At 49.5% G+C, this 24,606-nt stretch overlaps 1 protein-coding gene across 3 annotated transcripts in view; it reads right to left on the reverse strand.

The window, feature by feature from the left end:
* smoc1 (SPARC related modular calcium binding 1) overlaps positions 1–24,606 on the reverse strand; it is a 99,655-nt gene that overhangs the window by 5,469 nt on the left and 69,580 nt on the right. For all 3 annotated transcript variants that reach the window (XM_056295987.1, XM_056295986.1, XM_056295985.1), the window contains 4 exons: positions 23,323–23,405; positions 19,298–19,403; positions 18,346–18,590; positions 10,816–10,872 (listed from right to left, as the gene is read on the reverse strand). In XM_056295987.1, coding sequence (XP_056151962.1) covers positions 10,816–10,872; positions 18,346–18,590; positions 19,298–19,403; positions 23,323–23,405 — 491 coding nt within the window. The remainder of the gene's footprint in view (positions 1–10,815; positions 10,873–18,345; positions 18,591–19,297; positions 19,404–23,322; positions 23,406–24,606) is intronic.

Genomic DNA, 24,606 nt, shown 5'->3' on the forward strand with positions numbered 1-24,606 from the left:
TGGTAGTGTCATTTTTGGGGAAATTTGGGATGTGTGTTTTTGTCTTTTGTGTCGCACTGCTGTGGGCTGGAGGGAGCGGAATTTTGTTTCTTTTGTGTACACAAGCACATGAAAGAAATGACAATAAGTTGTCCCTGATTCCTGATTGTTCCTGATTCACTGAAGGAAGCACGACCCCTGCAATGCTTCCAGAAACAGCACTACTCTCAGAGCGACGGCAGGGACAAAAAGAGGTACTTGACTCTGCAGTACCTTGTAAGTATTCGGACGGCCAGTGCGCAGCATCACATGTGCGTTTCTCACGTCACAATAGAACTACATTACAAAAGGCTCCCTGCAGCCTCTTTGTGCGATGTTGCCTTTGTCCCAGGACTGCATGCCAGCATTACTGTACTGTACAAGACATGGGACTCCTTCTTGGCTCATCAATCAAACAGGGAGAGAAAGAGATGGACAGAGAGGGAGGCCAGATTGCTTACAGATGGCCTTCAGAGGGAGCAGTTGTGTAGCTTCTCCCCACAGCGGAGGGAGGAGGACGAGGAGTGGGGGGGGCTCCTGGGTCCCATGAGACTCAATACAATGTGAGTGTGTGTGTGCGTGCTTGCATGCTCCCTTGTGTGTGTTTGTGTGTGTGTGTGTGTGTGTGTGCACCACTGTGCATACTGAGGCATTTTTAGGTATCGTTGCATGTGGTTATTTGTGTGCTCGTAGATGAACTCGTATGCGTACAGTATGTGTCCGTCTGTGCATGAGATTGTATATGTGAGTTTGTGCTTGGGCGTGTGTGTGTGTTTGCGTTTAACATTTGTTGGTTGCAGTCTGTCAGCCATGTTGTGTGCGTGCTCTCATGTGTTTGTGTGTGTTTGCAGCTTGTGTGTTTGGTGTGCGTATTTGCTGTTTGCGTGCATTCGTGTGTAATTTGTTTTGTATGTGCGTGTGTACATGTGCAGTCAGTAGCCTGGGTGTGTGTGTTAGTCAGTAGTATGTTTGTGTATGTGAGTCTGTAGCGTGATTCAGTTGGTTGTGTGTGTGCGTGTGTAGTAAGCAGAAGGCTTGTGGGGGTAGGGATGTTGCAGGTGTGTTCCTTGTCAACGTCCATCTTCCCCATGAGACTGATGACCGCGGCAGAAGGTTGGAGAGGGTTTTAAAGCAGCCTGGAGCGTCGTAGTAAAGTGCCTCCGAGTCCGGTATACAGTCCATTACACGCATCCCATTCACTTGATGGGCTCGTGAATCAGTGGCCCCTCACACACACTGAACAAGGGGGGATGTTTTTACCTGTACAGTAAGTACACAAACTGATGTGACCACCCACTTCTAGTGGTGCTCAGGTGACTCCAGGTGAAAGCAACAATCCCTTTTACATTCCTCCGACATATCCACTTCACCCATAAAAGAGAAAATGTGGATGAAAGCAGAGGCGTAGTTGTACAATTTTTTGGGGGGGGGGGTTCCTCCTCTTTTTCTCCCTGTCGTTGCTGCACCCCCTCTGCTGATCCAGGGAGGGCTTTAGACTACCCCATGCCTCCTCCGAGCCGCTTCTTCACCAGGGGAACACAGCACATGGGAGGATCACGCTATTACCCCCAGTTCTACCCCCCGAACAGACTGACCAGAGGAGGCGGTAGTGCAGCGACCAGGACACATACCCACATCCGGCTTCCCACCTACAGACACGGCCAATTGTGTCTGTAGGGATGCCCGACCAAGCCAGAGGTAACACAGGGATTCGAACCGACGATCCCCATGTTGTAGGGAACAGAATAGACCACTACGCTACCCGGATGCTCCATACATTTATTTCTTAACAGCTTCACCAACCTGTCGTCACTGTATGGACTGCCTGCAAACCATATTTTTAGGTACTTCCAAGTTAGAATCTTTGATTCTAGGTGTTTTTCTAGTTTTCCCTCTTCAGCGCTCCAACAATCATGGGATGTTTTGCTTACTTTCAAGATGATACGGACAGGGGTCGTTTCAGAGGTGTATAACTGCATTCTGGATCTCTGTGATCAGTCTGACTAACACAAGGGCTGCTGGGAGGGTGAGCTTGGACCTCGACTCAGTGAGGAGTGGAAAACAGCTGCGGGTGGCTACGTACCGTCTCGTCTTCTTCTCATTCAGTTTAAGGTTATACACACGGTCCATTTTTCTAAACCAAGACTGTCTGAAAACTACCCAGAGGTAGTCTTGATGCGTGCTCAATCCACATCAAAGAAGGTTGAATCAGTTCATCTGGACACAACGTTTATTGACAGATACGTTTCATCACTCATCTAAGTGACCTCTTCAGATGAAGAACTGATTCAACCTCCAAGAACTGAAGAACTGATTCAACCTCCAAGAACTGAAGAACTGACTCAACCTCCAAGAACTGAAGAACTGATTCCACCTCCAAGATCTGAAGAACTGATTCAACCTCCAAGAACTGATGAACTGATTCAACCTCCAAGAACTGAAGAACTGATTCAACCTCCAAGAACTGATGAACTGATTCAACCTCCAAGAACTGAAGAATTGATTCAACCTCCAAGAACTGAAGAACTGATTCAACCTCCAAGAACTGAAGAACTGATTCAACCTCCAAGAACTGAAAAACTGATTCAACCTCCAAGAACTGATGAACTGATTCAACCTCCAAGATCTGAAGAACTGATTCAATCTCCAAGATCTGAAGAACTGATTCAACCTCCAAGAACTGAAGAACTGATTCAACCTCCAAGAACTGAAGAACTGATTCAACCTCCAAGAACTGAAGAATTGATTCAACCTCCAAGAACTGAAGAACCTCCAAGAACTGAAGAATTGATTCAACCTCCAAGAACTGATGAACTGATTCAACCTCCAAGATCTGAAGAACTGATTCAACCTCCAAGAACTGAAGAACTGATTCAACCTTCTTTGTTACCCAGAGGTAGAGGATAAATGTGACAGATGTTTGAACCCACATTGTCATTTGAGCCAGATGTATTTCTTCTGCCCACAGTTACATATTTTTTGGTCCGGTTAGTTTCATTTAATATACTATATACTCTGATATTCTGACGGCCTGTGCAGGGTGTCTACCCGCCTGCCACCCAGTGACTGCTGGGATAGGCTCCAGCATCCCACGACCCTGAGAGCAGGATGAGCGGCTTGGATAATGGATGGATGGATGGTACTATATTGGGAATACTACATCTACAACCCTGTCCATTGATTCCCATCTTTGGGACCTCCGGTGAGTCAGACTGATTAAATTCTATGCAAAAAGAAATGATGAATTTCACATCTTCCTACAATGGAAACCTCCTAACCCTCCCCTCTGTCTGTTTCACAGTGGCACAAAGACACTGGGCTCTAGTTTCCGGACGGCACAACACAAGCAGTCACGCTAATGCAGACGTAGTGACAATTTCGTTGGGCGCATGATGGTTTTTCTCCCGCCTGGGTGTGTTTGCTAATTTCCGGGCTCGCCATGATACCGCTTGTGCTGAAATGGGTGTGGGGGCACAGTAGAGGATGTGTCAGGCAAAATCAGGTGGTGCAATGTTAATTTGGTGTCATCCATCCATCCATTATCCAAGCCACATATCCTGATCAGGGTCACGGGATGCTGGTGCCCATCCCAGCAGTCATTGGGCAGTAGGCGGGCAACACCCTGGACAGGCCGCCGGTCCGTCACACACATTCACGCCTAGGGACAATTTAGCCTGACCTACATGTCTTTGGACTGTGAAAGGAAACTGGAGCACCTGGAGGAAACCCACACAGACATGGGGAGAACATGCAAACTCCACATAGAAGCCGACCTGGGACGACCCCCAAGGTTGGACTACCTGAAGCTTGAACCCAGGACCTTCTTGCTGTGAGGCGACTGTGCTAACCACTGCGCCACCGTGCTGCCTAATTTGGTGTCAAATAAAACCAAGTATTACGCCTGGTCAGACCACATCTTAGCAGACGCAGGCATTGGGTGGTACTTTCTGGGCTTTAGGGGAAGGTGCACTAAGCATAGACTTATCCAAAATCTCACATGCCACTTTTGTTAATGTTATGTAGGCCCAATTCGTGGATAATTTAACTAATGACTACTGTCGTTAACCTTTTAACCACAAAACAGAATCTCTGCACGTGTATCCTTGTCTTCCAGGTTAAAACAGTCAGTGTGTGTCAGTATGCATGGAAACAACATTGTGACGAGGATTTCAATATTTCAGTTAACCTCATTCAACCCGAAAGAACGAACTGATCCGTGATCACAGCTGTTTAAGGTCTCCTGCTGTGGTCACAGGGGAAAGACACTGGTGAGAACAAAGACACGTTAAACGGTTGCCTGTGAAGCAATCATGTTTGCGTGTTGTCTCATATTACATTGGAATTGGTGATGTCTGTTGTATGTGCCCTTGGAGGCTCTGCACCTCCCGAACAACAGTTTCCTCCTGGGAGAAGCTTTGCTGCCTTAGCCGATCTGGACTTCCACCGTCCATTATGAAACTGGCAGTTCACCATGACAGAGCGTGCTGCTTTTAAACGGAATGAGAGGAGCTGATTTGATTGGCCTAATTAAAAACAGCCCCACCACTTCAACTGATCATTTATCCCTTCTAATCCAACCCTTCTACAATGGCGCCTTCGTTGCGCCCCATTACCACCAGTACAGCATGTCCTAAAATTAGCAAAAATGTATTGGCCACACCTTAGATCAACTTGTGCCGTGAACTAGCGCCAGTGCCTTCGACTGCGCTATGACCTGGAAACTAGAGCCCATAGTATTTTTTCTCAAACTTCTTCTTTTGGTTTGTTCCCTGTTTTTCAGTGGCGCCACAGTGGATTTTACAGTTTCCGTCGGTACCCTGCGAGGGCAGAGCACCGATGGCAGCCGCTGTTAACCTGGGCCTTGACCAATACGGTATGGTCTTATCAATCTGCATACTGATTTGGCAAAATTTTACATTGGATGCCCTTCCTGACACAACCACTAACCCTATGGACGGGGGCACAGGTAAAGCTCTGGATGCCATCCCAGTATTCATGGACTTGTGCCCACGCCTGTCGCCAAACTCAAACTTGAGAATGTCTTGATGCATGCTCAATAATCCAGGTGTGCACATCCTTGATAGGGAGGAACACTGGTTTGCACGGAGAGTCAAAGAGGCCACCTACGTATGTGATGAGGGAACAACCACCCTGGATGGGGGGGGGGGGTAAGAATACATCTGTCACCATCTTATAATGCTGTGATTGCACCAATCCCTTAATCCTCTGTGACTAGTACACATGATCAAGGGTCACACCCATATTTGCATATGAAACTGGTCGTTGGTTTGGGTCGTTAGGCTCTGTATTGTTTATAAGGGTGGGACACCTGTAGTCAGCTGAGACTGAAGAGGTCACTTAGATGAGTGATGAAATGTATCCGTCAATAAACCTTGTATCCAGATGAACTGATGCAACCCTCTTTGAGAAAATTAAATATACAATGAGAGGAAATGCCGATGAGTTTCTTCACAAATGGCCACCTTTTTCATTCTACTTTACAGACTTGCAGGTCCTGCTGGACTAAAGGGCTGGTTTGTAACATTTCATGTGTATTTGTTACATCCTTTCTTGTGTGTGTGTACTCTTCACTCTAAATGAGCCAGGGTGAGGTGTGTGAATGTTGGTGTGGTTGGGTTCCTGTTTTTTTATAATTAATTAATAGTTTTCCTTTATGTGTACTATTTGAATGTTACTTACTCACTTCCATTTTTCTTTTCTATGTTAAAAACCTTTAAAACATCGCATGCTCATTGTCACGTCATCCGCTCCTCTTTTCAATAAAAATACCTTGCAAAAAAAATGTTTAGTTTGTTGAATGATTTATGAAGTACCATGCAGTTTGATGAGTAAACACGTTTTAAGAAAGTGTGGCACTGGGTGTGCGTGTGGCAGGCTTGACCCCAGCAGAAACTGAATCCTCAGCACTGGCTGTGAGACTGCACCAAAAAAATAAATAAATAAATCATTGATACTCGCAGCGAAGTTATATCACTTCCCTCCGTAGCGCAGATAAACGTCTCCGTTGTAAAGGGGACTGTGAGCTAGTGCTGAGGAATCGCCATGGCAATTACCCGGCTCCAGGGCAGCAAATGGTCCTCTCCCTTCTCTCTTCCCAGTCACCGAGGACACTGTCTGCACCATTAACGACACAAAGCGTCCCTGGTCTCTCCCCGGACACCTTGGCCCCACTTGTGATAAAGAGCTGAAAGTAGATCCCGTCTGGCGGTGAATCGGCTCGCCTCACGGGGGATCGGACGATAAAGGGGCCTGGCTCGGCAACTGGGAGTCATGGTATATCCGCGTTACATGCCAGCGGCCGGAGGAGAGGGACCTGGCTGGGTGGACTGATAGGACTTGGGTTTACTGTCAACCTTCCGAGCAGTCTGTAGGGGGGAAGCAGGTCCGTCTCCTGTCTCCGCAGCACGAGACCGGTATAGTTCGCCGTCTGGAGAGGACGACGGCTTGTGGCAGGATGGATAAACCGATAAAATAAACCGTTTTCCTGCATGGCTGGACATGCTGCACTGCGTTTGTCTCGAGTGACGCGACAGGCGTCGTCAGGGCAACAGGTGAGCGAGCGTATACCGGTAACGGCAAGCAGAGCGACGCTTATCAAAACCGGCCCGCCGACCTCTTTTACTACGTTAGCGGACACAGAACAGTGCCCACAGCTGAAATCATGGTAATTAAAACACAAGTGGTGGGGAGTAATTACCCCTGGCTCTGACAGGACAGAGCCTTGGGCTCTCTAATGGTCCTGGAGCCCGTGCCAGGCCTGCCGCATAATACACTCCTTTCATTCTCGCCTAATGATGGACACAGCCGGGACAAACAGGGCAGGACAGGGGAGGAGCACAGAGGAGGGGGAAGATGAGACAAGGAGACGAGACGGTATAAAGAAGAAAGGATGTGATGGGTCGCGAGACGAAAGAGGGGGTAAAGGAAAGAAGTAAAAGAGGAATAGGAGGAGACAAGAGGCGGGATGAAGACCAACGGAGGGAACAGGAGACGGGAGTGAGCTTAATCCTCCGGGGCCGCTTTCACCAGCTGGATCTAAAAAAGGCGGGTGTAAGCCCCACGCCGGGCTTGGCTACATCCAGCCTTGCGATAAATATTTACACATGCTGCACCATCTAAAACTACGACTAGGTGCAGCTATGCCTAGTATAGACAATGTGCGTCCGGGCTGACACCTTCTGCTGCAGCGATGGCTGCCAGGCCGCCCACGTTGCTGCTGTGATTACAAACTTAGCCGACATTTACTGGCACCACTGAACAGGGTAGAAATGACTGCTGAGTCGAAGAAACAGAAATTAAATGACTCAGATTGTTGGGGGTCCGGGTAGCGTAGCGGTCTATTCCGTTGCCTACAAACACGGGGATCGCCGGTTCGAATCCCCATGTTGCCTCCAGCTTGGTCGGGCGTCCCTATGGACACAATTGGCCGTGTCTGCGGGCGGGGAGCCGCATGTGGGTCCTGGTCGCTGCACTAGCGCCTCCTGCGGTCGGTCGGGGCGTCTGTTCAGGGGTGAGGGGGGACGGGGGGGAATAGCGTGATCCTCCCACGTGCTACATCCTCCTGGTGAAACTCCTCACTGTCAGCTGAAAAGAAGCGGCTGGCGACTCCTCGTGTATGGGAGGTGGCATGTGGTAGTCTGCAGCCCTCCCCGGATCAGCAGAGGGGGCGGAGCAGCGACCGGGTCGGCTCTGAAGAGTGGGGCAATTGGCCGGGTACAGCTGGGGGGAGAAAGATGCCTGACAGAGGATAGCAACGGCAGTTAATGCAGAAGAGGGCGGATAAGTCAGACAGTCGACCAAGTGAAGAAGAGTTCTCCATGTCGTCATACCTCCAGAGGAGTGCGGTCTCCTTCCTCTGCTGATCATGTCGCCTGTATATCAGACACGCCATTATATCAACACTTTTACTGTCACCTCGGAAACCAGTAGAAACTTTAAACCCACCTTTGACTAGGCGTGACGTTTAGCCTCCGACGTAGCCCTACGCCTCGATGGTGCAACGGGTATTAACTCTACGTGGGGCATGAGGCACATTCTACACCCGGCCTAGTCTTACGACCGGGCGTACAACTGGCCCAAGATCTATTACCCTAGCTACGCCCTCGTGTTACAGCTGGCGCTGACGGATTCAGACGACACGTTTTACATTTCCAAAACTTAATGGAAACGTTACAGTCTTGTATTTCATTGCTGACGGCACATGTGCAGAAGGTTCGAGGCCACAGATCTGTCGATCGCTCGTTAATTCGGGTGTTGGAGGAATTTGGAAAATGCTAAAGAGGTTTTACGGCAAAAGGGCCACCCAGGGGCTTTTGTGGCAAATATCATCAATACTAAGATTTCCAAAGACTATACTTACTAGAGCTTTAAGACACACTCAGAAACACACACACACACACACACACACACAAGGTATTCAGATGTTTTCCTTAGGCCTTGCCAAGATGTTGACAGAAGAGCCTCCCACTCCTCCCTGAAGCGCCTACCCACAATCCTTCAAGAGAAGGCAATTAAATTGTAAATATCTCCAACTAAAGCTTCACCCCACCAGCGCCGTAACCCTCCAAATCTACGACCAGGCACAAGGTGAGATATAAAGTCTGGCAAATGCATCCAGACTTACGAGGATCCAGACCGCTGAGGGCAGGCTTAAGCGGGGCTAGGCATACCTGAGCGGTCCAACACAAAGGCCATCTATCTTAGTCAGGGAAGAATGCTGCCATATGTTCTCGCGGATTCTTGCGTCTCCAGTACGCGCTCTCTCCACCGCGTCCCTTTTGCTCCACTCACCCGGTCCTCAGACCCATCGATGGGCCAGAGAGCCCGAGCGGCTGTATAAGGAGCCGTATAAAGCTGTCAGGCCGTTAAACTCCGGCTCCTGAGCGTGAAGGTGACAGATCCAGTGACTACAGCTAAAAACAAACGCACCCAATTGCAGCGGGCCCTGCCGAGCCTCTCCTCGGCCCGCCGAACACCGTGGCTGTTTATCCTGGCAGCTGGGCCCGCGGGCCGAGATGCCTGACGTTATGCCCCCGCTCCGCGCCACTGTTTTCTCCAGAACCCGGCGGGGCGGCGCCAGGGTAAACACATGACCTCAGCGCACCAACGCGGCGCTGAGCGGGCCCGCAGGCCAGAGTCAACAGCACTGACAGGAGTTATAATGGCCCGACTGGGGTGATCCCACTGGACCAAACAACACAGAGAGAAGTGATGGTGGTGGTGGGGGGGGGGATGTTATAGAAAGAAAGAGAGGGAGTGTGACAGTGGAAGAGTGACAAAGAGAGTCAAAGAGAATCGGAAGGAAAAAAAAGAAGAGATGTCAAAAATACACAGCTAAACAAAGCCGGGGGCAAAACAAAAGATTTCTATTTCGCTCTGTCATCACAGGACACACTCAGAGAGAACGTCATCAATGAACTCCCCCCCACCCCCACCCCCACCTGCAATACCCTAGTTAAACATGGAATGATGCCCCCTCTCTCCGATTTACATCCCTGAATACTGTGGTCCTCTGGAATGGGGGGGCGGGGGGGGGTGCACCGAGCGTCTTTGACCAGCTCAGAGAGATACAGATGTAGGGCAAAAGTGTGCTGAAGTGGCATACTCCACCACATCCCAGCTGCAGTGGGATTACTGTGAGTGATAGGAGGGAGGGAGGGGGAGGGAAACGCCGTGCGGTCACCAGATGCTGGCTCCCTCCTCAAGAGGGGGCACGTAGTGAGACCTGTTAATCAGTCTGTGAGGACAGACACTCGGCCACATGGACACAGCAGACCACGGGCTGTGTAGGGGGGGGGGCGGTCCGGTTTAGGTAGCCAAAGAAATCAAACTGCCTTTTTATGCACACGTACGCACACTCTTACATACACACCTGCACAGGGTACGCACAAAACAGACAGCATGTGAGCATATAAATACACACAAGGATTAGCGTGCTACAAACAGCCGTAAACATGGCCACACATCAGTACACACAAACATATTTCTATAAATACACACTTACACACATGGACATGATCAATTACGACATAAATATTTCGATCAAGTTCATCGCCTCATCAAATTAACCTGCCCATGACAGAACAGACGGCACAGACAGTTTCAGTCTAAACGGTCACATCTCACCAGTACGCACGCAAGTAAATGACACCTCAGGCCATCTACATTGAAAGCCAGAGTCAAGGTTAGGTTGACGGTGGACTAGCTAACATAAAGCCCTGTTCAGAATGTCCTACTGTTTTTTCTTCTCAGAGGGACAGCTCATGTAGAGCCGCCGCAAGGTGGACAGGACATGGCCTGCGTTGGGAAAAGTGATGTGCCGAGCTTCTGTTTCAACGAACCAGGCCACTTGACTCTTGAGAGAGACTGAATTTTCAGAGGAGCGCATATGACATCCACAATTTTTAACCATAATTTTGACCATAATTGGTCAGCTCCCTAAGATTACAATCTTAGGGAGCTGACCAATCACTACTGAGAAAAAAATTTTATGTTTGCAGATGACCCCATCCTTTACTAAAATCAGAACAGAGTTGTAAGCTAGTTCACAGAAACTCCAGTCATTAAGAGTCAATACAGCGGCACATTGCTGTGATTTTCTGCTAAGCATTTGAGAGTGGCATGTAAGCAGTACTGCTGATAGCGGCAGCTTCTCCGCGTAGCCAAAGGACAAGTCGAGAGACCTCCGGCAAAAAACACCATCGTTCCAATGCTCATGCTGTTAAAAAAATTCTAAATAGTATGTTCATGTCCCTACTGGATAAATCTGGCTCTTACCTTGTCCCTTGGCCCCTTGCCTTGTTCCTTGGTTGCTGCTGTTTGTAGGGCCTGTACCTGCCAACAGGAGAAACAAAACACATTAGCAGGAGTAATCAACATCAGCAGATTATCAAAAGCAAAGATTTCAAAAATATAAAAGTTAAAGCTTCCATCCTCAAGAACATTCTTCCAAAGTATTCTTGAGAAGAACAAACATCAACAAATATTCTTTGACATGGAATATAGTGCTTTTTATTCTTGCTGGCCAACTTAATGTAATAAATCTGGGGGCTTCCATTTGTTCTTGCCAGTTAAAGTCAACATCCAATACATTCAAGTGAGATGGTTTCTTGTATTTTCTTTCTGTTTACTGTTCTTTCTGACTGTCCTGTCTCTCCCTGATTCAACCAGAGAGATTCTTAAACATTTGGACATGCAAAAACAAAACTAATTCTCTATGGTGAATATATAGCATTTTGAATATATAGCTGTGGTTGTGGGGTGTGGTTTAGCATTGGTTGGAGGCGGCGGGGGGGGGGCATGATTCATGGGAGAGCAGACACTTCCTCAGGTGTGCTTAATTGTTGATCTTTGATTTAGTATTAACCCAGAGTGAAGCTGGGTCCTGGACTGACTGATCCTGACACAAACAGACACCAGCGGAACACACAACGGCTGAGACAGAGCGAGGGGAGCCACATGCTGCTCTGCAATGAGAGAGGAAGGCAGCTCCAGCACCTGAGCACACTGGCCCATGCGAGGGATAAACTTTGTAAATAGAGACATTGTGAATAAAAAGCCCACGTTGTACCGAAACTGACATTCATTCATCCCGAACCCTCCGGTAGCAACAGCTTTGCTACAGTCTTGGCCAGTACTGGGCAGGATGGATCAACACAGGACAGTCTCCACTAGGGTGAGCCCTCAACAAGATCGTCGACCTCCAGGAGAGCTAAGCCCACATAAAACACCAGCAGACACAAACCCTGCAGGAGATGACCATGCAGCAGGCAGAAGACTGGGCTCTCCTGAGGGAGCTGCTGCACTCCCCTCTGGCAGCCCACAGGGGTTATTTGGCCATCACAATCTCATCAGCCCCAGATCACGTTCCCAAAAATGACAACCACTGATGATCCCAAAGCGTTCCTGAACATCTTTAAGGGCACGGTGTTGGTTTGTGGGTGGTCAGAGGAGGAATGGCCTACCGCGTCCTCCCAGGGGAACTACGACGTAATCAGGTGAACCGTCCTGGACGAGGTGGGGCTCACGCCAGAGGGACATCACCGCTGGTTCCGGATGCTCGCCCTTGCAGGTCACCAGCCATCCCTTCATCCTAGTGCAGCAGCTCCTTGATGCAGTGAGACAGTGGCTGCAGCCAGACCTGGAGGACATTGATGATGTTCTCCAGCAAGCACTAGAGCAAATCATCGCCTGTCTTCCCCCAGCGACCGCCGACTAGGTCCAGTGCTACCATCCTGAGAGCCTGGCCAAAGCCATCACCCTAGCGGAGGACCACGTTACCCTTCCCACCCAGCACCGACATGGCAAACCTGCGGTCCACCCCATCCCGGCGCTAGGGAGAAGACCAGACTGGTGCACCCACATTTACACACCCACATCCACCACCATATACCCCCACACCTTGTCCCTGTTCTAACCCCTCACTCTTCCCTAATCTATAGGGCCCAGCTTCAGCCTCTGCCCTCCTGGATCCACAGGGGGGCACCTCAAACTTCAGTCCAGGAGTACTGGCTGTGCAGGAAGCTGGGCCACTGGTGGGAGAAATGCCCTTTAATGGAGGTGGGGCAGGTTGTCTGGGTTCTTGGCCCGTCAGCCCCCTCACCTGTTCCAGATGGGAGATACAGCATGCTGGTATGTACGCAAGGGGGTGCGACTTGCCGTGAATGTCTATTAGTAAACCTCGGTGCCACCCCATTACGCCATTGCACCCATTACCATTAATCGAGGTCCCATTTGAGCGTATTGGCATGGACCTTGTCAGGCCACTAGACCGGAGAGCACGGGGATACCACTTTGTGCTAGTCATAGTGGATAACACAACACACTATCCCGAAGCTGTGCCATTAATCAACATCTCATTTAAAAGTGTTTCGCAGGCACTGTTTCAAGTAATCGCCCACGTTGGAATCCCGGAAGAGATTCTGACGGACCAGGGTACATCATTTATGTCATACACACTACGCGAACGTTACGAATTTTTGGGTATAAAATCGATCCGCATGAGTGTTTATCATCCCCAAACAGACAGGCTCGTGGAGAGATTTAATAACACTCTAAGAACATAATTCGTAAGTTTCTACACGAAGATAGGTGCAATTGAGATAAATGGTTGGATTCCCTGTTATTCGCAGTGCGGGAGGTGCCCCAAGCCTCCGTGGGATTTTCCATCGTTGAATTGCTGTTTGGCAGAACACCGACCTGTGTGTTGGAACTAATGAAAGAGAACTGGGAGAGCGGTCCGAGCACCAGTAAAAACAAACTACGATATGTCCTGGACCTGAGAGCAAAACTCCATACACTAGGGCAGTTCTCATGAGAAAATTTGCTCCGGGCCCCGGAAAGGCAGCGACGCCTGTATGAAAGAGGAGCACGAGTATGTCTGTTTGCACCAGGACAGAAAGTCCTTGTATTACTTTCAACATCAAGCTCCAAATTACTCACCAAGTGGCAAGGACCCTTCGCGGTCACACGGCAGGTGGAGGATGTCGACAATGAGGTTGTGAGTAGGCGCAACACAGATTTACTACCTCACTCTCCTGAAAGCATGGAGAGAGGCAGTCCCGGTTTCTGTGGCCACAGTGGTATCAGAGAGAGATGAGACTGGGCAGGAGATGCAAAAATCAAACAATCCTGTCTCCCTCCATTGTGAGAAACATTTCTTGCCCCACCAGAAAACCAAAGTTGCCTCATTACAAAAGCAGTTTTCTGATGTGTTCCCCCCTGCCGCCAGGACGCACAAACCTCATACAACACTGCATAGCGACATTGCCATGCGTGACTGTGCACTAACATCCGCACTGGCTGGCTGAACACAAAAAGGAGACTGTTCAGGCAGAAGTCAGGGTCACGCTGGAAATGGGGGTAATAGAGGAGCCTAGCAGTGACTGGTGTAGCCCCATCATCCTTGTGCTTATGTGCGATGGGTCTATACGGTTCTGCGAAGACTACTGCAAGGTATTTGATGTGTAAAAGTTCAACGCCTCTCCACTCCCGTGGGTCGACAAACTCCTGAACCGGCTTGGCTCTGCTTGCTTTTTTATGACACTGGATTTAGGGCTACTGGCAGATTCCCTTGTCACCAGAGTCTAAGGGGAAAATGGCTTTCTCTACGCCGGATGGATTGTAGCAGCTTGTGACACTTCCGTTCGGGCTGTTCAGAGCTCCAGCCACGTTTCAGTAGCTCATGGACAGGGTGCTGTGGCCGCACGCTGCGTATGTTGCCATGTACTTGGATGATGCTATCCGCTTCTGGTGTGGGAAGATAGTGGCTTGAATTCAGGTTTGCGGCGGCTTCACCCAGTACCATCCATGCAGTGTCGTTGTCCACGTCTGCATCTAAGTTTTGTCTTCATTTGATGGCCGGGAGAGCTGGTACTGGATCAGCTGGGAGAGCTTGGTCTGCTGTGTCCTGTGGGCCCAGGGACCAGGGCCCTGCCAGGAGCTGCGCCCGAGGAAGGAAACACAGAGGGCGGTCTGATAGGACACACAAGTGGGGCAGGCTAAGCTAACTGCTAACCCATGTAGACCAGCAGTTCCAATAACACTGAGGGCGATCTGACGGCAGCCTCGCCTGGCGTTGACTGTGATGTTTTTGGTGTCGTCATGTAGAGTGTGGGGAGGTGTGTCAAGGGTGTTTGGCTGGGAGAGCTGGTGTTGGATTGGCTGAGGGAGCCTGGCCTGCTGGCCCAAGGACCACAGCCCCTGCCTGGAGCTGTGCCCAAAGAGGAAACACCGAGAGCAGTCTGACAGGACACAGGAGTGGGGCAGGCTAAGCTAACTGCTAGCCCATGCAGACCGGCAGTTCCAATCATCCTGGCTGGCGTTCGTTCCCTTGGACGTGATTTTTTTGTTTAGTTTAGATATATGTGTTAGTTTAGATATGTGTGTTCTTGTAGTATTGGATATGTGTTTTTGTCTTTGTGTTGTACTGCTGTGTGCTGGGGTAAACGATATGTCATGTCATTTCATCTACTCAAGTACATGAAATGAAATGACAAAGTGTTCCTGATTGCTGATCCACAGCAGCAATTGGGGGCAGCATATGCGGCAGGTGGCAGTGGTGCTCAACTCCTTCAGGCAGGCAGGGCTCATGGCCAACCCGAAGAAGTGCATAATCAGGCGGCAGGAGGTATGGTATCTGGGGTACCACTTAGGCGGTGAGCTGGTGCATCCTCGGGTAGATAAGGCAGCAGTGATTGCAGCCAGCCCAAGGCCGGAGACGGAAAAGCAGATGAGGGCATTCCTGGGACTGGCTGGCTATTACAGGCAGTTCATCCCTGCCTTTGCAGAGCTGACCCTGACTGACCTCACCCGAAAGGGTGCCTCAGATCTGGTCCAGTGAATGGAGGAGCACTTTCAGGTGGTGTTCAAGAGAGTTAAACAAGCCCTCTGTGTAGAGTCACACTCCTAACTTCTCTCTCCCTTTTGCCTTGCAGACCAACGCGTTGGACAGAGGGCTGGGGGCCGCTTTGTCCCGGGAGGTGGAGGGAGTCGATCACCGGTGCTGTACATTACCCGTGAGTTGGCAGAGAGGGAGAGGGAGTACAGCACCCTAGAGGAAAGAATGTCTAGCCATCAGATGGGTGGCAAGCGCCTTCCGCTTCTGCCTCCTGGGGTGCTTATTCACCCTCTGTTCGGACCATGGCCCACTCCAGTGGCTCCACCACATAAAGGAGGCCAATGCGCAGATCACCCGATGCTATCTGGCATTACAGCCTTTTAAGTTCAAGGTGGTCCAAAGGCCGGGGGCATAGATGGTTGTGGTCGACTTCCTCTCCTCACTCGGGGGTAGCTGTCGGCCGGATTATGCCCCGGCCTAAATTGGGCGATGGGCTTATGTGGTAGTGGGGTGTGGTTTACCGTTGGCTGGAGATGGCAAGAGGGGGGCATGGTTCGCAGGAGAGCAGACGCTTCAGTTAGTGGACTCAGGTGTGCGTGAAGCTTGGTCCTGGACTGACCGATACCGACACAAACAGACACCAATGGACCACGCGACAGCTGAGACGGAGGAGCCACATGCTGCTCTGCGTCAAGAGAGGGAGGCAGCTCCGGCACCTGAGCACACCGGCCCGTGTGAGTGACAGACTTGGTAGAGACATTGTGTATACCGCCAAACTGTCATTCATGCATCCCAAACACTGCAGTGGCAACATCTTTACTACAATGGCAGACTATTTGAATGGTGAACTCTGACAATTTTTCTTTTCTCTCTTTGGAATTGAAACGACGCAGTAAATTCAAAATGTGGTCATGTATTTATTTCTTTTTTCAAATCTAATTTCTGATCTTGAGACCTGCAAAAATCCTCCTATTTAACTGATCTTCACCACAGTGGGGTATGAACAACGTGCGACCTTGTTGCTTTTTTCATGAATTAAATTGAAAACGTGGTCTTTTGAAGGTTCGGGCATTTCTGTGATCATTGGGCCCTCCAACCCTGTAAAAACTCCATTACATCTTCAGAAGTATATGTTAACAATAGGATATGTTATCCCTTCCTCTATGCGGTTTTTACCAAATAGCAGTGCCCTGCATTTCGGGGCCTTCAACAGATGCTGACGAAATGTATTAGGGCGATTCGGTGAGCTCGTGATGGCCGCTTACAGTCCTCCATGTTTATACACAGAGTATGAATCCTACATTACATGAATCTAACCCTAACCGTCGTCAGAGGGCCTGGGCAAAGCAGCCCAGCTTGTTTACACACTCAGGATATCTGTTCATCTCTTCTCTCCGAGCGAAGTCACTCGCTCCCAGGATGGCAGACTGTTTCCTGGTAAGAACTTATTTTTTTTTGTTTTATTTTTTGGATTTTTTTCCCCCTTTTTCTCCCCAATTGTATCCAGCCAATTACCCCACTCTTACGAGCCGTCCCGGTCGTTGCTCCTCCCCCTCTGACAGTCGCCAGCCGCTTCTTTTCACCTGACAGTGAGGAGTTTTGCCAGGGGGGATGTAGCATGTGGGAGGATCACACTATTCCCCCCAGTCACCCCCCCCCGAACAGGCGCCCCAACCGACCAGAGGAGGCGCTAGTGCAGCGACCAGGACACCCGGCTTCCCACCCACAGACACGGCCAATTGTGTCTGTAGGAGGTAACGTGAGGATTCAAACCGGAGATCCCCATGTTGGTAGGCAACAGAATAGACCACAACACTACCCGGACGACCTGGTAAGAACTGAATGAGATATTGGAGGCAAATCTAATGATACGGGGAGGAGTATGGCCCTCTTATGGTCTTATTCACGTTTGTTTGTTGAGAATTTTGAAACACATGGAACACAGGCATCTTAGAAATCTGTTTTTAATATTTCTGTGCAAACTTAATTCTGCATTTTGTCGGGAGAATTTATTTCAATGTTTCTCTTTAACCTCGAATTTTCTACTAAAAGGTTAGCAAAGGACATTATTTTTGTATAACACCATACATATTAATAATATAGGGACATACGCGTACATACCCGGGGCTTGCCCAGTGAAACCACAGCTTTCTGTATACCACTGTGCAGCGCCACCAGAGCAACCAAATGCCACGCTCATGGCTGACAGCAGAGCATTTACTCGTTCGCTTCCCCCGCTCAGATTCTCCCAGCCCATCCGAATATCCAAATAAGGGATTCTCCAGTCTTGATCCAAGATTAAATTTTCAAGATTCTTTATTTGTTATGTCTCATTACAAAAGTATAAGAGAGTAAAATTCTTGAGTTTCGGCTCCTCGACACTGCAGCAACAAGTGCTGCAACAGTAAGTCCAGTCTCAACTAACGAGGGTGGATGATTCCCCTTCCATACACATGCATACAACCTCTCTCCTCTCTTGCACCTGCATTCTCCAGTGATGCGTCGATGTAATGTACAGTAATAAAATGATGACAGGGCTTGAATTTCTGAACGCATGTATAGAGGGGAGAGGGTCCAGGAGGCTGAAATGAACAGTTGAGCTCTTTTGAACTTTGAGGGATGGTGTATGTAACTCAGAAGACATATTGTTATAAGAAAGTAACTCCCAGAAATCCCTGCGGCACACACCCTTTACCACCCAGCTCACTCTACAGGTTCAGTGAATGATGCTACCTTTTAGAGGGCCCACTAGATTTGTGACTGCACAGCCGGATGTACTGAATGGTACACCAGGTCGGTTAGTGGGTTGTTTCAGGATACTGGCAGGTGCACTACCTTGAACCAGACATCTGTAGGAGCGCTTTCTATCAATCGCGGAAGATGGATTATGGATTACATCATATCCTGTGCATTGATAAACACCCGTTCGGGCTTCCCTTGTACCCCCCCCCCCACAATTACTCACTCACCCTCCTTGCTGACACCCAGACAACCCTTGAGCTCCTGCAGAGAGATCGCCTTGTCCTTGTTCAGGTCACAGTAGTCGGTGAACTTTCGGGCACATTTCTTGGGCTTGGCCTTCTTCTTTAAATACCGTTTAAAAGGCTTGAGCTCCTTCTTGTTGATGTCATGGCTGCCGTTGCCATCCAGCTGGGCGAAGTACCAGTGCACCACCCGTTCCTCCAAGGTGTGGCTGGGGTCAGGCTCCACAAACCTGCGGAGGGATAAGCTGACTATGAGCGACAAACTCGGGTCGGAAAGTAGCCAAGGGAAATCTCAGCGAAACGCTGAGTGTAAAACAAATCTGCCTCCGCACTCCACAAAGGCAGGTGGCCTGAGGGGCCATTTAGAAGACTTGGATGGAGGTAAATCGACAGAAGACAAAGCGATGGGTATACGCCTCGCATTGAACATACAGAGAGTCAAAGAAGCAGAAATTCATACTGTATAGAAGAGAACTATCCTTTTTTCCTCATTCCTAGCTTTTTATTTTAAATATTTGCTTTTATTATGGGCTACTGTTATTCTTATAATTGTGAGCAAGTGGGCTTCTTTGCATTTCAAACTTGACTATTAAACCAGATTGCTCAAAAGCACACAGACATGTCAATTATTGTAGTGACAGAACCCAATATTTGTCATTTGGTGGACTATCTGCTTTTAACCAAAGCACCTTACGCGTAACATGGTTGCATGGGTGGCCCTGTTGGGAAGCTAGCATATTGCTGCGGTAACAGTTATGCCCAGACCTACCCATTTCACCACACGGGGCAAAATATAAATGTGGGATGCGGTCCGGGGGAGCTGAAGTAAAGCACTGTCTGCAACCGACCAGGGAAACTTTATTTCTTAAGACAGAGTGCTAATACTTTGAACATGCAGTACATTGTTGTCGAGGTCATCTTGTGTGGCGCTACTTACCTCCCACCACTGGAGGGGGCTGGTGAGTTTATAGCTTGCACCATGTCTGTGGTGAGGGCATCTAACAAGCTTGTAATAAATTCCACTTTCTTCCCCTCGGGGCAGCCTGGAACGAATCAAAGACAAAGACACACCAAAATTACCTCCCTCGACTAATTTGAATCATTACGGCACCGTTTAGCTGGGACGCTTCTACAGCCGTGGCACCGGGGAACCAGTATGAGAGATGTAAGGCTGAAGGGGAGGGGGCTGTGGGGGAGGGGGTGGGGTGTTCAGCAGTAAAAGCTAGCATGCAAACTTTGTCTTGAGCTTAATGATTGTCCGGGAGTATCGAACACGCCTGGTAAATGACCTTTATTAACCAGTTACAAGTTCATTTTTGGAAATACATTTTCCACGGAGGTGAAAGGTGAAGCACAGTGATTATTTTTTGCAAGGCTGCAGGACAGAGTGGGCTAGTGTCGAGAGCCTCGTGAAGAGAGGCGAAACAGAAGTGGGCGGCGATAAGAAGGCTTTGCTGGGCTGTGCAGACCTGTTAAGTTTTATGACACGATGCTGAACACCTTGGTTAGCTGGCTGTAATTGCCCAGATGTATGGCTTTAATGGCGTGCTCAACCGGTGCAAATTTTTCCCTCCTAATTGTGTCTCCTAAAGGGAAACTTCAAACGTAAACCACATAGTAAACTACTCTTCTCATTCAGTGTTTTTTTTTTCCTTTCTTAATTCAACTCCTCTCGCTCCCTGGTTTTCTCACTCGTGGTCATCACTTTTCAATATTTGCCTTCTCGCCTCTTCCCCCCCGTCTTTGTGCCCTCCACCTCCTTTACTTTGCCTCCATTCATTCCTTTTCTGCTGGCTCGGGGCAGTCTGTGGGAGGTGGTCCGCAACCCCCGGCAGGTGAATCCAATTAGCTTTCCCTATGACATGACAAACTCGGAGAAGCACCGCCTGGCTGCGTCTTAATCCAAGTGTTAAATTAGGGCACATGAGGCATGACCCCTGATGGAGCGCTGCTGCACCCTTTGTGGCGAGGGAATGGTGCGTGCTGGACCGCTGGCAGTCTCAGACTTGGTTTGGGTCAATTTGATTTGACTTATTAGACAACTTTAAAACATGTGGAGCATAAATAAAGTCATGGAGGGTAGTGCAGGTTGGTCCCATACTTTCCTCAGTCTCGGTCCTCGTGATGTCAAGATTGAAAGGCGGGTTTGACGAAACTGATTTAACGTGAGCAAAAAAACATGAGAAAGTTAGCTAAAACACAGTCCACCCATTTTCCGATCCGCTTATCCTGCTCTCAGGGTCGCGGGGATGCTGGAGCCTATCCCAGCAGTCATTGGGCGGCAGGCGGGGAGACACCCTGGCCAGGCCGCCAGGTCATCACAGGGCCCCCCCCCCACACACACACACATTCGCACCTCGGGACAATTTAGTACGTCCAGTTCACCTGACCGACATGTCTTTGGACTGTGGGAGGAAACCGGAGCACCCGGAGGAAACCCAAGCAGGCACGAGGAGAACATTTCCTCCTTCGGTATAATCAAAATGTCTACACTAACCACTGTTTTGCAAAGGTATGACCACTAATTTGTCCATAAATTGGACTGCAGTAAGCATTTGACGCTAAATCACTCCTCTGTGAAAGAACTAAAGTGAAACTGAAAGTGAACCTGCCTCTCCTTGCTCTCTGGGAGGGGGTAAACTGGCTTTCTGAGGACACCGACGCCATTGCGGCAGGTACGGCGCTTAATGCGCCGCCCCTCTGATGCCATATTTGTCTCTCCTTTTTTTCCCCCCTCGATGTGTCTGCATTGAAATGTTTGGCCTTGTTTTGGTGGCTCAGAACATCCCGCCACAGTCTGTAAAAGAAAAATGCTCTCTGCTCAGCCGCCCCGCAAATCTTCCGGCGGACACCCTTCAGCCCCCCCACCCCTCACCCCTCGCCCTGCAACTCTCACACCTTCCATAAAACATATGACACATCTGCTGCGCAGTCAGGAGCCACGCTCGACTCTGTAAACTCACCAGATGGGGAATTAAATAAGAGTTACAATGGAACTTTAAATGACGGGGAAACGGAGGGGCGAGGAGGGGGGAAAAAAAGTGTACACTAACAAGGGCAGAGGCGTAAGAACCAAGGCCGCGACCTCGGGTTTTAGACGAGTCTCTCTGATCTCTCGCCTCCTCTGGAGGGATCCAACACTGAGCAAGTGTCGGTTTGCTTTGTTCTCGAATGGCAACTTGCCACGGCTGTTTGGCAAGATAGACGCAAAAGTGGAATTACCTTTAAGGAGTAGAATTCCACATCCTTTCCAAGTCTTAACAGATGGCTCAGTAAGAAAGACTAAAGATACAGGCCGCCTGTTTCCGTGGGATCCAAGTGTTTACTTTTTTCTGAACGCGACTAAATAGGGCACTTTCTTCTGCGTTCGGATCGCATTCCTCTCGCAGGACCGTACTTTGTCCCATTTTTGTTAAATAGAGAGGAGATTATTTTTTATAGGGACGACAAGAAAGCGGCAGGGGAGAGAGAGAGAGAGTCGGGGGTGACACCGCAGAGAGCGCCGCAGGAATGTGGTCGACAGCTGACAGGGACACGAGTTTCCAGATGCAGGGCATGTTAACACTTGATCTTCAGGACCCCTGCCACTTAGGATACTAATCTTTTTATTACAAAATGAAGGGGTAGACTCACCTTGAGTATTTCCCTTTATCTGAATAAATAGAAAGCAGAGAGAGGCTGCGATGAACCCACTGGCAAACTTGAATCCTGGGCCACTGTGACTCACAGCTCGGTGACTGGGTCCATACCGTCCCATACTGGTTCGACCTGCCCAGTCCCTACAAATGTCGAGATTCGTGCGCTAATAGTACTAGCTGGCTTGGATGTGGTGTGAAACTGTGCTTCAAGTTGGAAGTAATAAGTGCGGATACTCTGCCTTGTTGGCGTTTTGCCGTGTGTCCCGGGGAAGCCAGAAGGTTGGTTTCCTGTGTTAGTGCTCGCCAACAACGCCCGCTGTGCAAGTGGAGGTGACTTCAGTCGCGACATCAAACTTGATGGCAACTTAGTATCTCACGTTACCCCTTGACCCCTGAGGCAAAGAATTTAGGATCTTAAACGGGAACATAAAAAAAAAAATGAACGGTGGAAGAACAAGCGTGCGAGAGTCTGGAGCTGCGTCACATGGTGCACGGCTCCAAGATCTTCCCCACCGGAGACGGCAGCTAAAGTCTTCTGGTTTGACATTTACAGAGGGGCTCAATGAAATCAACGGACTTTTGAGGGAAGCGAGCGAGGCAGTGAGGGAAGCTGGCAGAGGCATAAATATTCTGCGTACCCAGGGCTTAAGAGTAGTCATGGCAGGCCAAAAAAATGTCCCGACACTCCGAAGAACAAAACGTAGAAGTGGCGGTACGGCACTGCCGGCCCACTTACAGCACTGTTGTGCAATCGCTCTGACCTCACAGGATATACGGATCAGAAAGGTGGTCGAGCCCCCCCCCCCCCCCCCGGTAAGTGGTTCTATTTCTGACATGCTTTATACATTTTGATCTTTTATTATTATTGATTTCGATATACTTTAATGATCCCCGTAGGGAAATGAGGCTCTGTATTTAACCCATCCTAGCTGTGTGGCTAGCAGCAGTGAGGAGCTGCCGTGCAGCACCCGGGGACCGACTCCAGTTCATCTTGCCGTGCCTTGCTCAAGGGCACAGACAGGAGGATTAACGCTAACATGCACGTCTTTTTGATGGTGGGGGAAACCGGAGCACCCGGGGAAAACCCACCACAGAACATGCAAACTTCCACACAGAGGACGACCTGGGACGACCCCCCAAGGTTGGACAACCCCGGGGTTCGAACCCAGGGCCTTCTTGCTGTGAGACGACAGCGCCAACTGCTGCGCCACCGTGCCGAAGACACTATAATAAATAATATTGTGGCGGTTTGCTTAAAAGGTCCCTTAACACATGTCAAAGTGCTTCGAGTTTGAAAGCAGCCTTTTGGACTGCAGCATCTCACCAGTCAGGTCCCTGCCTTGGAAGGGATCTTCTGTGTCGGAGACACGAGACCTTGCAGCGCTGTCACACTCCGGGGTCTGGTACCTGAGGACAGACCGACAGGGCTGCGTGAAACACAGGCAGGATTACAAAGAGGAGAGAGAGCGAGAGAGAGAGACAGATAGTAGACAGAGACAGAGACAGAGAGAGAGCGAGAAAGAGAGACACAGACAGACAGACAGACTGACAGAGACAGAGAGAGAGACAGTGAGACACACACAGACAGACAGAGAGAGAGAGAGAGAGAGAGAGAGAGAGAGAGAGAGAGAGAGAGAGAGAGAGAGAGGGGTAATGGATAAAATCACAAGTAACTCAGACAAACACATGGAAACTAAACCAAACCAGTCTGTGTGCTGATGAATGTGACCTGCCACAGAAAGTAGGAAGACAGACCAAATACTGGTTGGAACAGAAAAACACAGAAAACAACACAGAACATTTTCCCGTTGTCATTCCAGGCCTCGGCAGGGTCTGGGGTGCCAGCAGCCTCTTACCAGGACCGGAGCTCACTAGAGCTGTCAAAAGACGTGGACGCAGGAGGAGTGGACTCTCTCTCTCTCTCTCTCTGAAAGTCATGGTTTCGGTTTGATCCAAGGTATTGTTTTTTTTTAATATGCACCAAACCACCAGATCTCTTCATAGTCCACACCCACACACACACACACACATGCCACGAGAAAACCGCTGTGGCCTGCCATACTAATACTCCCAATGGCTGTGTACTCTGTGGCATCTACATCTGTGGATGTCCCCTGTTGCATGAAAAACGTGACGGAAAACCTTTCTTCTCTCCTTTCTTTAAGATAACGGCTCACCTCTGCTCGCGCTGGGCGCCGTGTCGTATCGGTAAAGGCCCGGCCATCGCGGCATGACTAGTTTTCTCCTGGCCCGGTACCGGGTCAGCGCATGTCGAGCGCAGTGGAACAGCTCAGCATGTGTGTCTCATTTGCCCTCGTACAGATTAATCAGCCAGTTGCTGTTTTGGTTTTGTACAGTTGGCAGCGGCGGCGGCGTCTCCAATACATGACTGCATATTTCTCTCCACGGAACCGCGTCGGCGATGAACGACGCAAATTCGATGTCAAACTGCGAGGCGTTTTACTAAAACAATTACCGCCTGAGGGGGATTATCTCAAGTTTCTGGAATATGGATCATCCTCAGGACTCAAAGTACCCTTAATTTGAAAAAAATCAGCCCTCGATTTGCAGTGCGATTGGAGTTGTCGCTTAAAACCAAGTCATCCGG

Source organism: Lampris incognitus, chromosome 16 (genome assembly GCF_029633865.1).
Source record: "Lampris incognitus isolate fLamInc1 chromosome 16, fLamInc1.hap2, whole genome shotgun sequence".
In the NCBI taxonomy this organism is placed as follows: Eukaryota; Metazoa; Chordata; class Actinopteri; order Lampriformes; family Lampridae; genus Lampris; species Lampris incognitus.